At 40.1% G+C, this 15,609-nt stretch overlaps 1 protein-coding gene across 3 annotated transcripts in view; it reads left to right on the top strand.

Moving 5' to 3' along the window:
* The window catches only part of tnfrsfa (tumor necrosis factor receptor superfamily, member a), a 66,649-nt gene extending 53,729 nt beyond the window's left edge, over positions 1-12,920 (top strand). Inside the window, exons 4-11 of one of the 3 annotated variants that reach the window (XR_013932545.1) lie at positions 4,032-4,143; positions 4,708-4,841; positions 5,632-5,721; positions 6,218-6,264; positions 7,189-7,473; positions 7,710-7,746; positions 8,955-9,769; positions 9,806-12,920. Coding sequence is in view for 1 of the 3 variants with exons in the window: in XM_080419755.1 (XP_080275881.1) it covers positions 4,032-4,143; positions 4,708-4,841; positions 5,632-5,721; positions 6,218-6,264; positions 7,189-7,473; positions 7,710-7,746; positions 8,955-9,259 (1,010 nt within the window). In the remaining 2 variants the exon portion in view is untranslated. Of the gene's footprint in view, positions 1-4,031; positions 4,144-4,707; positions 4,842-5,631; positions 5,722-6,217; positions 6,265-7,188; positions 7,474-7,709; positions 7,747-8,954 lie in introns of all 3 variants that reach the window. The other 2 variants (XR_013932546.1, XM_080419755.1) reach the window with 2 other exon arrangements.
* The last annotated feature ends 2,689 nt before the right edge of the window (positions 12,921-15,609 follow it).

The raw sequence follows: 15,609 nt of genomic DNA, 5'->3' as shown, positions 1-15,609 counted from the left end.
TGCATGTCAAGGACCTCCAAAATTATATGTTTTTTGGCTGCGGACGCCCCATCTCGGCGCCGCGCTATGAGCTTGTATATCTGCTATTTTTGAATAGCCAAAGTATAAAATATGGTTGAAGTGGTTAATATGATTGTAACACTATATTAACACATTTTGCTGGGGGATCCCCCTGGTACCCCCCCAAGGACCTCTGGGGGTCCCCGGACCCCCAATGACCTAGATACTGCATTGGCAGCTCCTGCTCATTGGAGCCATGCGTCAATGCGGCCACCATATTGGTCAGGGCAAGCCGCTCCTCCTAATGCATGTATCATTTTAGACTTAGCATATCTACAAGCTCATAGCGACAACAACATTTGTAACTCAAATCTTTGCTTCTGGGGGGGTCCCTGGAACAAAACATTTTGAGATGGGGGTCCGCGGCCAAATACATATCTAAAAATGCTTTCTAAATCCTAACATTTTGTTGCTATATCAGTGGTGCTCCAACATTTCCATGTCAAGGACCTTCAAAATGATATGTATTTGGCCGCGAACCCCCATCTCAAAATTAGTTGTTCCAGGGACCCCCAGAAGCACAGATCGGAGTTAAAAAGCTACAAGCTCAGTGCCGTCCTATGAGCTTGTAGATCTGCTTTTTTTGAATAGCCAAAGAAATCTTAAAATGGCACATATTTGTTCCCGGTCTTAATGGATTAACCACTTATAAACCCTAGCATTCCTGTTCTGGGATTACCATTTGGCAAAAAAATAGTAGATCTACAAGCTCACAACGTGTCGCAATGCATTGCGGGTTAAGTATAGGTTTTAATTGGTTAAAATCCTCATCCTCCAATATTAAAATTGCCTAGAGGGTGGTGGACGGGGTACGTCACAAACTTAACATCCGGACTTGCTCTGATCCGCACCAAACATAGGCACAAACACTGCCTTTTCACACCAAAAAAAAACTTGTTTAACACGTCAAATGGCCATAACTTGGTGGCCATTACTCTGATCAGCGCGATATAGGGCTGGATTTGAAGGCCTGAAAATCTAGTAACTTACATTTTTCAATCGATTTTCAGGCTTGGTTTGTAGTTACCGTTTCTGTAGGCTATGCTCGAACATGAGGTAACCAGTTATTCCAACATTAGTTTCCAAAATGTACAACATCTGCAAGGATAATATCTACACAACGCGTTGTGAGCTTGCAGATCGGCAATTTTTTGAACGACTAAGTGTATAGGACTAAAGTGGTTAACTTATTCTCTGCATTAATGCAAAAATGGTTGACAGACGATGACAGACTGTAATTTAGCAGCTTGTGTTGGAGACTATAGCAAGGGGGCGACGATTAAGGAGTTTCTCAGTCGCAGTCAAGCATGCTTTGACTAACTATTTCCTTCAGCACATTTCCCTTGAAGATAAGAAGAGAACACCAACAATCATGTTGTCGACCCTCCTCTCTTCTGCCTAATATCGACCCAGGAAACATGGCAGTGCAAAATGTATTTGTGTAAAAACCCACCGTTTAACTGCTGTGTTTAGAATGTGTAATTGCTCAGCGCATGTTGTTACAGCAGGGCCATTTAAAGCACAAACATTCATGTTCTGTTTGTTATTGGTTTGGTAAGTTTGCTGATTAAATGGGACAATCACAGTGTTGTCTACCAAACTCTCCACAAATGCAAACCCGACCGTGGTGTTTAGCTGAGCTAACTGCAGACTGAAGGATTGACTAAGCAGTGCTGGAAAGAATAGAATAGCTGATATATAACCTAACGTGTGGCGATGCGAGCTTGTGGATCGGCTATTTTCGGAAAGGTTCGAGATATTTTGGTACTCCGATGTACAATTTTGGTACTCTTAAGTATATTTGATGGCAAAAATGTTTGTACTTTTACTCAAGTAAAATTTGTAATACCTTTTACTTTTAACAGAATATTTTTACATTGTGGTATTGCCACTTTTACTTAACCACTTAAACCTTAGCCTCCGTATTCTGGGGGAAACTTTGGGGGAAAATAGCAGATCTATAAGCTCACAAGCTTATAGATCTTCCATATTCAGAGAAGATATTTAATGTTGAGCGAAAACTGAGACGACGCTAGTATAAAGCTCAGAGGGTTTAAGTGGTTAAGTAAAATGTCTGAGTAGTTCCTCCACCATTGTGAGTCAGAGACCATGGTGCGAGCTGACCGACCAGCAGTGAAGCATTGATTCAGAGGTGTTGAACAAATGATCACTCTTTGCAGAAATGCAACATAAGTTCACGACCGTACGCATAAGTTCACGACCTTAAGCTAGTGGTTCTACAACAAACTCCTGTTAAACAGTCAAAGCTATGAGAAAACTCAGCAGCTAACATATGTTGGCTGGGCACTGGCAGTGCTCTCTTTTTTGGGGGTAAATTAACGCCTTATAAGTCATACTGTCTACAGCAACATACAAAAGTACAATAATTGCCAATCTACGAGTTCACTACGTGTTGCATCGCAGTGCGTTGTGAGCTTGTAGATCGGCTATTTTTGCTACTTTTGTGTGGTGCTGTAGGATGATAAAGTAGGGCATTAATTTAGGAGAATACACAACAAATTGAAATACAGTCAGAGAAATGATGTGCCTTTTTTGCTTCTATACTAACCGTGAACCAATTGTTTTAACCTAGTGTTACTGTTGAAGTGCAATGACTCCAAATGATGTGACTCCAAATATTTGGGAGATATTTTCAATAATCGCTCTGTCGATCAGAAATTGATATTCCTAAAATAGTCTTCTCATTGACTTACATTGCATAGTTCTTTTAGCACACAAACAAACACAAGCAAAAAGAGGATTCTGCCAAACATCACAAAACCCAGTATGGAATTTGTATTTATTTCGTTTTTTTAAAGAAAAATCCACAGATCTGGATCTTCAAACGGTAAAATCAACAGGAAGTTGACATTTGTCTTGAAACAAAAACAAATGCTGTGCTAGGTTTTGTGATGTTATACATTGGTAGAATCTGCTTTGTTTGTGTTTGTTTATGTGCTAACTTTGAGAGCTTTGAGAGCTGTTTCACTGTCCAACGTAAGTCGAAACGAAAGTGTTTTTTTAAAATGATCAATTTCTAATCAATGGAGCAACAGAGCTAGATATCTGGGAAATATTTGTAGATACATCATGACAAGCTGACTACACCAGTGGTTCACAAACATTTTAATTTCAAATACCTCCAAATGAACATGCATGTATTCAGCTGTGGACCCCCATCTAGAAATATTTTGTGCCAGGGACACCCCATGTAAGATTAGTAATTAAAAAAAAGCCGGCGTATATAGGATTAAAGTTGTTAGTTGGATTTTGATGCTATATTAAGTAATTTTGCTGGGGACCCCACTTTGAGACCCCCTGAACTACACAACTCAAACCTCTACCAAAGAGTCCTTACGCTTTAAGTCAGATATTTTGTCATCTATGTATGTTATCATAGTTTTCTTTCAAAATGTGGATTTAGTGTTATACTATGTAAATTAACAGGTTACTGGATTTCCAGGCTACTTGGATTAGAGGAAAAACAGAGAAAATCTAGGAAATTCTGGAATTATGTTTCTCATTGCAAGTTCTGTGTAAATTCAGTTATCGTGGTTATAGATTTTTATGAATTGTGAATTATTTACACACACATTTTTGACCCATGTTTCGCATTATATTGGTTAAATGTTTTGCTCAACTATTGAACTATGAATGTAATTGTTGTTACTGTCAGCCAATTTAGTATCAAGTTGTAGGAATGATGAATATATCACACTTTCCACAATAATTTTTATCGTGTATATAACCCCCCCCCCCATCAGAAAGGTTTTCTTTTCAATTAGAGAAAACAATAATTTACTAAAAGTATCTGGTCTCTGTTCCCTTGGATCAACTTTTACCTGTTATTCACAACAGTTTTTTTTGCAGGTACTGTACATTGGATGCTTTATCGTCCAGCCCTAAACTCAACAATATCATTTAATCAGTTTGATTTTAATGCACATTTCTCTGGTCCCCTCTGTCCACAGATGAGATAGAAACGGAGTCGTGCACCAGCACTACAGACACTAAATGCCAGTGTAAACCTGGGACATTCTGTGTACCCGACCAGGCCTGTGAGGTGTGCAAGCGCTGTGCCAGGTGAGTGACTTTTAACTGGGCACGTTTTTAACACAACGATCACACTTCATTCTGTCTCAGGCTGGCCTCACTACAGGTTTTGAAATTGGCTTGCATGACGCCAGGGGCGTTTTTGGACCCTTTTTGCACCCCTACATTTAATGTCAGCACCCCTAAAAAGTTAAAACTGTATGTATTTAAAAAAAAAAGTGTCTACCACTTATTTTGAAAATAATGGCTGCGAGTTTGGGGTTGATGCTAATTAGCAAAGGATACTTTCATTGTCATTATGACCACTGTATTATTTTTTTTATCAGTGTGGCATGTCCAAAGATGTTTTTATTAGTCTGGGTTTTGTAGATATATTTCCCTTCAGTAGTTTGGTTGTGATAGGTCGATCTAAAAACTAAAACTCTCCTTTTGTCTGGAATGGATCAGTTCATAATATCCATGAACATTTCTCATCAGTGATGATTAGTGTCATTACATTAATTAGAATTGAACGAGACAGTTAATTTCTGCTCACTCCATATGTAAATGTGTTCATATGTCTCATTACATTATGTAAATGTATGTATGTTTCAGGTGTAAAGCGGGGGATGAGGAGGTTAGGAAGTGCACCCCGTTTTCCAACACCATATGTAGGAAACGAGACCTCGATCCCACCGAAAACTCTCCAGCCCTCACTACCCCCGCCCCCAGCTCTCCTGAATCCATAGGTAACTATGTCATACATTATTGTTCCTGTACAATAATCCATAGGTTACCACTGTATAGGGTTGGGCGATATGACTTCAAATTAGTATCATGATTATTGAAAACTTTTGACTAACGATGAATGAATAATTATATATAAGAAAAGTGACAATAGCAGATCTAAACTGAGCTTGTAGATTAGCTATTTTCGCTACTTTTGTGCGTTTGTACTAACATAGTATACTGAAGGGATACATTGATATATATATAATATATAATACATTTGAGAAACTGTTCTCAATAATTTGATTAACTTACGGTACATGAGCAAGATCAAGTCTGTCGGTTACTGGTTCTAAATATTGGTTTTGATATTTCTTTTGTTAATTGCCAACCCTGACTACTGTATATCATGCATTATTGATTCTATACAATATTGATCAATTTAACTCAATTTAATTTTTTTATTGAAATGATGCGTGTCTCTATTCTGGGGGAGCATTCAGCTAAAATAGTCGACCTACAAGTTCACAACGCGTCGACACGACACTCATTGTGAACTTGTAGATCGACTGTTTTCGGGGAAGAGATTTGGTGTAGAGGGGAAAAGGAGTGAACCTAGTAGAAAGCCCTTGGGGACCCCAGCCAACTTAGTATAGGGTCATACTTTATGGTACGATGGTGTCACGTGGCTAACATAGCCGATCTATATGTAAGCTTACAAGCTGAGCTTGTAGATCTGCTATTTATGGAATGTCTTAAAGAAATGTTTTGCAATGTCCTGACGTCATCGTACTGTTTGTTTTTGAACAGTTATCCCTGTGGTGATTCTACTGATCCTCCTCATCGTGGTAGGAGTGACGGCATGGTGGTTTATTAGCAAACATTCATGTGAAAAACCATGTAAGTACTGAACACAATGTCGTCGCTGTCGTGTGGAAATCTTGTATGTCCAAAACCGTTACTTTTCAGGAATTAGGGGAAAACAAATTGTCGTTTCAATATTTAGAAAACCCACAGACACACTTAACCCATTTAGACCTGAGGCCGATAAAAACGCCTTCTAAATCCTGACCTACGTTTTCTGAAAAACATATACAATACAAATATGTATTCAAAAATTACAACAAATGTATGTTGCTATACTGTACATAGCAACAGGAACCCCAAAAGGGGTTCCCGTCCTGAAAGGTATAGTTACAATAAGGGGTTCCCTATTTGTAACCATTCACTTTGACTTAAATTGTTTTTTTAAATAGCAAAAATAGCCGATCTATAACCTTATAGTTCTGACCAAAAGCAACGATATCATGTTTGACATTTTCATTTTTTAAATGTTTTCATGATTTTTTTTACCAAGGTTTTCCTGACGCCATTTTGTCTTTGCTCTCTGGTACAGGTTCTGAGAGCCAGAGTGATAACAGTGAAATTGTCAAAATTCCTATCGTAAGTAATTCATTATTGAATTCCAATCTTTTTCTTTTAATTCCAAAAAGTTAAAGCTCTATATTGTGATAGTAATCATTGCTATAGAGTGTGTGTTCAGTAACAGGGGTCTCCATGTCTCTCCAGCTCTTTAATAACATCCAATTTCACTTGTTTATCCTGTATTCGTCCTCTCTCCTGAATGAAATTGGGTGGGAATGGATGAAATTGGTATCCCGACCTGAAAATATATGTTCTATTTACAGAGCTGGAGAGACTGGGAGACCCCTATTACTGAAAAAAACACTCTATAGCGTGGGTGGGCAACTTTGATGATGGAGAGGGACACTATATTTCCACACTTAGTCCAGGGGGCCACATTGCATATACTGTCGGGCAGACACCTCTTATCTCCGTATTTTAACATTTTTCATAATTAATGCCCTACTTCGTCATTTTATGTCACACAAAAGTAGCAAAATTAGCAGATCTACAAGCTCAAAACGTGTTGCACGGCGACGAGTTTTGAGCTTTTAGATCTGCTATTTTTGAATTGGAATCCTGAAAAGTAATAGTTGTACTTAATTTCAAATGCATTTAGTTATACTTATGTTAACTTTATGAACTTAAAAACCACTAACATAGACTGAAGTCATTAAAGCATGAATTCCAAGCATGTTTGCATGTTTGGAATTGTTACAGCTGAAATCAATAATATATCCGTATTCCCATATTAACCTGTGGGCCGCATTAAGTGAAGGTGGGGGCCGCATGTGGCCCCCGGGCCACCAGTTGCCCATGTATGCTCTATAGCAATGATAAACGACAATAACAACAAAATACTTACACCACCTTAATTAGTCGTAATTAATAAGTACAATCAATGGCTTCATCAAGTTCATATGAATGTGTTTTCTCCTGTCCCTCAATGCATCATGTTCTCAGGATGAGAGCGGCCCCACGCCGGAGGAGAGACAAAACAACCAAAACGCTGGGCTTGAGGGGGAGGAGTCTCGTCCCGAGTCCCGCCCCCTGCTTCAGGAGACCCAGGCGGGGGGTCTGAGCAAGGCGTCGCCCCCCCTTGAGGACGAGGACCGCGGCCTAGGGGACAGTTTGCCCAACACCACCAGCTCGTCCCAAACCAGCCTGTCGGCTCTGCCAACAGCGGCCTCCAGTGGCAGCTCCCCGCATCACAGCCCCACCTCGCAGAGACTGCAGCCCACAGACATGGTGAGAGGAAGCGGATGCAACTATCCATTGTTTTGTCAGCGTTTATTCTTATTGATTACTTTTTCGATTCAATCAACAAATCAACACATTTCTATGAACAAATTGACACCAAAAAATTATAAAATAATTAATAGATTTATTATGGACTGTGGGCTCTTTCCTCTGCTTGCGCTCTTTCCTCTGCTTTAAACTTGTACAATTATATTAATATACTTGTTTTATTTTCTGTGTTGCAGGATGATCCTTTACAGAACAGATTAGTTCCACTACTCGGTAAGTTTATCGACCCATTCCTCACTTCATGAAGCTAGCATTCTATTCTCTACACACTGTCCTGACTGCCATCCCAAACCACAGCGTAAAATCCTTGGTGTTAATGTAACTCCAAAGAGAGTGCACATTTAACGAGCTTATTGCTTTAGGGGGTCATTTTTAAGTACTCAATGTAAGCTGCAGTTAGCCGTTTAGAATGCATTTTATTGTAAGTAAAATGGATAACATGATGTGTATAACATTTATAGAGCACTTAGCAAAGATACTGTATGTACAGAGTTTGCACAAAAAAAACTGGTTGAGAACTAATGTAAAAAAAACACTTCCCAATGCGATGTCTACGTAACAACAGCTTGCACTTAAAAACAAGCTGACGGCATATAAAGTCGTGTGTTGTCTGATTTGCGCAAGTCCTTGTAATAGAGCCATAGGATTCATGGTAATTATGGGTGAAGTTTCCCTTTACCATGTGAACTCTAGCGTCCCTATTCGGGGCATGTCCATAATAGGCAAACATTCTTCAAAAATGGACGAACGTTTGACGAAAATAGGTGAACACGTGGCAAAAAATAGCCGATCTAAGGCTCACAATGCGCCGCAACGCGTGGTGAGCATTTGATCGGCTATTTTCCCTATTTGACACACAACAAAGCATAATGGGGTTTATTTACATGGGCAACCCATTAAGACCGGGAACGCTTGTAGATCTGCTATTTCTTTTTTAAATAGTGAAAATGTGTGCAAATCTTTGAATATATATATATTTTTAAAGCAAACATTTTGCTTCTGGGGGATTCTACAAATGTCTCCTAAATCTCTAACTTTTGTTCTCTTATGTTGCTATAATCAGTGGTTCCCAAACTTTTTCATGTCGAGAGCCACCCAAAATATGTATTTGGCCGTGGACCCCCAGCTCAAAATATTTTGTTCCAGGGACACCCTAGAAGTTGTAACAGAGTTAAAAAAGACAGATTCAAAGATTTGCACAAAATGTCCACGATTTTTCAAAAATAGCAGATATAAAAGCTCATAGCGCAGCACTCGGTGCCGCGCTATGAGCTTGTAGATCTGCTATTTTTTAATGGCCAAAGAAATCTTAAAATGACACAGATGTGTTCTTAAAGGGTTAAGAAGTGAGACTGTCTGCCACTTCAAGTCACAGAAATGTAAATATCTGTCCGTTTGTCCCTTTTATTACTTTTTTCAAGGATCAGAAAGGTCGCTGAGGAAGAGCTTCGACCTATTCGACGAGTACCTGGACGTGCGGATCCACAACAAGTTCTTCCGGCTGATCGGCGTCAGCGACAACCACATCCGGATCGCCGAGAGCGGCCCGCCGGGCGACAAGGTCTACGACCTGCTGAAGAACTGGATGCAGCGCGAGGGCTTGAAGGCCGACATCAACAGCCTGCTGGAAGCGCTGCTGAGCATGGACCAGAGACGCTCGGCGGAAAGCATCGCATACGCGGCGCTGCAGCGCGGCTACTACAAGCACGCCGACGCTCCCTGTTAACCCCGCGGGTGACGATGGGGGGAGAGCCCACAAACAAGAGAAAACTTTTAAGTACTTATTACACCAAGAACAAGCACATAGACGCTGTTGGTTGACATTGTCTCAAGAGTGGGGGAGGGGGGGGTGTACCTCTCACTGGCTGAATTTAGCCGTGTGTGTGTGTGTGTGTGTGTGGTTGTTTTGGCCGTCGAAAGGGCCAGTCGTTCTTGAAAAGCAAGAGAAAAAAGAAAAAAAAAAGGGGATGGAAGGAATTGTCGTTAATCGTCGTTATACAATATGTAACTAACCAGGATGGTCGGTTATATGCAAATAATGCGAAACAAAGAAGAACAAAAGAAATAGTGATCAAAGTTGACAACTTCGTCCCCAAAGAAGGCCATGCAAGTCTTTTCAAAAACTACAAACTCAAAATTAAGGAGTAAAATGAAGAGAAGCTCTCGGCCTCAGCAGGCCAAACAGCCACATGTTTTAGGCTTTGATAAAGCTCTGTATGGCCATATAAGCATATAGGTGTCTACAGCGCTGTATGGCCATAAAAGCATATAGGTGTCTATGATACAGCGCTGTGTGGCCGTATAAGCATATAGGTGGCTACTGTCTATGATACAGCGCTGTATGGCCATATAAGCATATAGGTGTCTTGGCTTGTGTGTAGCTCACCTGGGTCACCTGGTTCTTGTCCCAGAATGCTGAGCAGCGAGCATGATGCCAACACCCTTACCTTGAGACAGGGAACATACACTGGTTTTGTAGCGGTGGCATTTACCTGTCACTGATGCTGTGCCTACTTGATGCACTGACCACTGGCACATTTTTGTAATTTTAGAAGCGACAATTATGCTATACTAATAGTTGTGTAGAATTAGATTTCTCTTAAAACTACAGGTCAATAGGCTGTATGCAAATTACTATTAAGACAAGGACAGAAAGGTTTGGACCATTTCTAAAGAGAGGTTGGTATGTGGGCTTACTCATGGAAATTGTACCTCTTTTTCCCACAGTTTGTCTAGTCTGAAAAATGTACAATACGAGTCTGTTTTGGTGTAGATCTTTGCCATATGATTGTATCTTATTAGCAGTGATACAGAAGTGCCATAGATGTTTTTGTACAACCATGGGCTCTATGCACAGCAGCCATATTGGATAGAAATTGGGCCACTTGTTACTTCCTTCACAGGTGTTACCAGTTATACTAATGAAGGCTCTGTTCCATTCTGGTCAAACAGAGTCAGGGTGCTGATATTGTGCATGTTGGCTCACTGGAGACACTCTGCTACACCAGTGGGTCTCAAAGTGTGGTCCAGGGACCCTCATGTCCCTTACGGATGTGCAACTCTGAGAGTGTACAAAATCGGGTCCATTTGGTTCCATGTGTACACTATCAGAGTTATGGTGGTCCTTCAAATTAAAACGTTTGAGAACCACTGTACACTAAATGGAACAGAGCCTCCATTGGTACCATTGGTACTAAGCAATAGTACCATTGGTAACACCTTACACAGGAAGTAAGGAAGAGGCCCAATTTCTTTCCAATAAGGCTGCTGTGCATAAAGCCTATCCTCCTTTCATACAGTATAGCAGTAAACTGAATGGGTTCAGTCCGCCTCATTAAGTCTTTGATATGTTCAGTGTTAATACTCACACAAAACATGGAAGGAGTTTCAGTCAATGTTTCTTTTGAAACAAAACTTTTGTTTGTTTTTTTGTTAATAGCTTTAGTTATGTTTCCTCAATGTTTCCGTTGTAACACAAGCCTCCAAGGTGCCGTCATTTTATTTATTTACATATTTATTCTAATGAATTATAATTATCTTGCCATTATTTATACCATCGCAATAACAAACCCTGGAAACAGAACTTAGCACAGATTTTGTTTTTGTGTTGTGACTACGTTTTAGCCTCAGGGCAACAATGACTGAGATCCAATTGGAAGGCGTGGCTGAAACTTGCAGTGTTTTGTTTTGTTAAACCCTTTTCCTGTTGGATGCACACAGACTGCGGTGCAGCGAGAAACCGGATTCTAAAAAACTGTCTAATGTTACATGTCCCACTTTTTCACATCCAGTACCATCGATATTCACTGCGATCGCTGCAGTTGTTAAGGGGTAACTCCAGTGGTGGATAGTAACAAAGTACTAGTACTGTACTTAAGTAAAAATGTTTGAGTATCTAGTATCAAGTATTTGTATTTTTGGATACTTTCACTCCACTACATTTCAAAGACAATTATTGTACTTTTGACTCCACTATATTTCTAGGAAGGTAAAAAAAAATACATTATGAATTAACCACTTGAGCCCTATTTCAAATATAATGAATATATCCAATCTACAAACTTGTTTTTTAGGTGTTTTTTTTTACATTTCTGAAAAATCTTTTTGTGGAAAATATCTAAATTGTAATACAGCAATGCAATGATAAAAGAAAATGTACTGTAATTTGTACTTCCACTACTAACTCGTAAAGTAGAGTTAAAGAGTAAATATTTTGACTTAGCAACCTTCACATGTAGTTGAGTAATATTTGACCTGCTATTTAGCCTAAATATAAAATAGAGCTTAAGTTGTTTATTGTTGTATTAATAATCTAAATCTGCAAAGTTAACTAATAACTAAAGCTGTCAAATAATTGCTGTGGAGCAAAAAGTACAATATTTGAGATGTCATGGAGTAGAAGTATCGAAACATGGAGATACTCAAGTAAAATCCAAGTACCTAGAAATTGTGTTCAAATACAGTAGTAAATGTACTTAGTTACTTTCCACCACAGTTTGTTTCTTTGTTATAACGGACTGGCCAGTCCCAGTAAGTCCAAATCCATTAACTGACTGACAAAATGCCATATAGCTAATACATGCAGGTACGGAATGTTTTCTCGTGGTTAGACTCAAGACAAGATGAAGGAAACCTTTTCTGGATTTACAGTAGGAAGGAAAGAAGTTCAATTTATTTACCCAATAGAGCCCTTTGTACATATTTTCTTTTTCCAGAGAGAACGCGTGCCTCACAAAAACATATGTATATGTATATATCTGCAGTTCTATTAACAAAAACCAGAAGAAATCTAGTGAGGTATGAAGTTTATGCTTACAGCAGACATGCTGACTAAAGGGGGTTGATGTTGAAGTGGAAAAAAACTAAACTAGAGACTCAAATTAGCCCTTTTTTCTGCAGTGAAGTGACTACATTTTATATAGAGAGGAAAGAATTTCTATTTTATAGCTGAAGAACAAGGCTTTACAGTGCTGGCACTGCCATCTAGTGACAAGACAATGAAATAACACCCTGTATCTAAGGGACTATTTTTTCCTCTGCGCAATTTTTTTTCTCCTGACTTAATATTCTGTTTACTTCTCAGCAGGCCTTTTCTGTATCAAATGGCTTGAAGCATAGCAATGAATCGGCCTCTATACATAATGTTTTGTTTACTTTACTCTCTTGACAGTTGATGTGAGCATGTCTTTTATATATATACATGTATACTTTTCTGTTTATACCTTTTCAATGCAAGTCCCAACTTCAATTTCTTCAGCTAATAGCTTTGTGACTTCATGAAAAAAAAACATGTTATGTACGATTTTATTTAAGGCATTTCTTTCATTAGTTATTGTTTGCTTGTCATGGATTGTTTGTCAATTTTAAAATAAATGTTTTGTACAGATGTTCCATCTTTGGTTTTTAAGAGCAGTGCTTATCAACCCTCACAGTGTTATATCCAAAATGCATGCACCTTAAGCCGAAAATAGCTGATCTACAAGCTCACAACTCACACCACTCCAATAAGGCTTTCCATCTACCTTAGGTATGGGGCTCTCTTAGAGCAGGTCAATGAATTAAAATGTCTCTGAATGTGGTTTGGTGAAAGACTCACCTGGAAAATACATAATGATGCACTGCGAGAGTCCAGACTAGCCAACACCAACTCAGGACTCCTGAATCGCTGCCCTCCACACCTTCCATCCAGCATCAGGGTCTTGAGCTCTGCAGTGTTGTTAGCTCTGCTGTCTCGCCACAGTAGGTGAGTCAATATATGGTTTAACCCCCAAAAAATTTATACAAAAGGGGTTTCAATTGATTCTGGTTTTATTTGGCCTGCTAAATAACATCCTAAAATGTAGGAAAATACACCGTCCTGAAATGTGTCATTTTTAAGATGGCATCCAAGATGGATGCCAGGAGATTAAAATGGCTATCTCTCAAATGAAAGAAGTGTTACAAAGGATTTTTCAACAGATTCTGGTACCCCCATGCATGCTTAAGAACATGCAAAATATCTAGTTAAATATACCTGCTGGAAAGGTGTCATTTTCAAGATGGCTGCCTGGAGCTTAAATTGGTTACTATAATCAACCTAGAAAGGTGTTGAACCCCATTTAGTGCCACATTTATTGTGGTCTTTACTTCATCATCATCCTCAGACTCCTCTGGAAGAAACTTATGTGGATCGTCACATTCCTGAAGTTGACAGGGTCCACAGACAGTAGTACAATGTAGTCCATATTTTCTGCAAGAGCAGCGGAGTGTCTTGCAGGCAGTGGAACAGTTATAATGAATGACCTTCAAGAAACTGTCTGGAGCTACATTATTGTTGACATGAATGGGGCAAATCTATTGTCCTGCAGGTTCCACCCCCAGTTCAGGCCCAGGGCATCCATACTTCTGTTCCCATCCAGATCATGATCTGGTAGTATGCTCTACGACAGTGAAAAGTGGTAGCAGATTCAGTTGGTGGCAGACGTTCAGGCGTTACAGTTGATGAAGCTGAGACAACCTTCCTCCTGAAAGTGCTATATCGCATTGTTGCAAGCGCATCTGAGCACTTTTCACCAAAGAGAACAGCCAATACTTGGCACCCAAGGTCATCGATCAACTCTGGGGTTTGGTTTGGAACAGTGAATGCATTGGCACAAGACCGAAGGACAGATTCTGATATTCGTATCGGTATCAGAACTCTGTTAGGTTGTGTCTGTGTGTCTCTGTGTGTAGATACAATAGATACAATACTTGCATTCACAATTTGCAATACACTTCTTAAAGTCTATTCACGTCACGAGACATACGTGGGCCACTAAACTTGTGAATTCTGGGTCACAAGTTTAATGTGGCAGGTGAGTGGAAAGATCAGGTGGATGAAATCATGTCTGAGTACTCCAGCAGACTTGATTTAATAAATGCATCGCGTGCACTTAAGTGCACTTATCATGAAACTGGAGAGTTGCATTGCTATCAGAATAGTAGCATTGGCCATAGATTCAATATCTATTCTCCAATATTCCACGAAAGTCACTGCGTGATTTGACTGATAAAACTGCACAGCTAGTGAGACAATGGACTGGCCTGAACACACAACACACAACATTATATTTCACAGTAAACATGAGGGTGGTCTAGCTGCTCCCAATTTTGAATGGGCATACGTATATTGCTACGAGGCTCGCCCGTCCGTCAAATATGTTGGACAATGATGACCCGTACTGTATGGGAGAAAGCTTTCCCCGTCTCCTCTGTTCCGTTGGACCTAAATAGACGCAAGGCGTGTGGTTCGGATCCTATAGCTTCCTATAGGCTTCAAGAGGAAACCAAGTGGAATGCTGGACAGTGGTCGCTCTCCTGGCTTTGGTGACTGGCCGTACAATGATCTGTGCTGCTGGGCTGAAGTTACCTTGGAGTGGGTAGGGTCTAACTCTGAGGCTGTGGCTGGCTGTCTGTCTGTCAGTGATTCTCAAACCTAATTTCAAGGACCCACCGGTTTTGTTATGCGTTAGGCCAAGGATTTGCATGAGGCCCATTTGATATCATTTTCTATCTCCGGGGCCCCACTCTACATTATAAAACCCTAACTCTGAGAGTGTACAAATGGAACCTGCCTTCAGCACAGGTACACACGCACGCACGCGCACACACACACACACACACACACACACACACACACACACACACACACACACACACACACACACACACACACACACACACACACACACACACACACACACACACACACACAGCAGTGGTTCTCAAAGTGGGGTCCATTTGGTTCCATTTGTACACTCAGAGTTACAGACCCGTGGCCGTATCTCCTCAGGGATCCCTCTGTGTTCCATTCAGGTCAAATGCAAGATGGCCACCAGTCCACTAGGTCTAAATGTCAAACACATATAATTCTGGAACTAAATACTGTAGAAAAACGTTTAAGGTGTTCATTTCCAACTTAGTTGAGGTTGCCCACTCATTTGATGATGGAGATTTCCAGAACCCAAGGACATACATTTAAATCAAGGTCCAGGTCAAATTACATAGGGTGCGTTCGGATATAGGGCACTGAGCGCATTGGTCCGATACAAACCAATA

The sequence above is a fragment of the Gymnoscopelus braueri genome, assembly GCF_963280865.1.
Source record: "Gymnoscopelus braueri genome assembly, chromosome: 22".
NCBI classification, from domain to species: domain Eukaryota; kingdom Metazoa; phylum Chordata; class Actinopteri; order Myctophiformes; family Myctophidae; genus Gymnoscopelus; species Gymnoscopelus braueri.
Note: the sequence above shows the minus strand (reverse complement) of the source record. Positions and strands in the feature narration are given on the sequence as shown.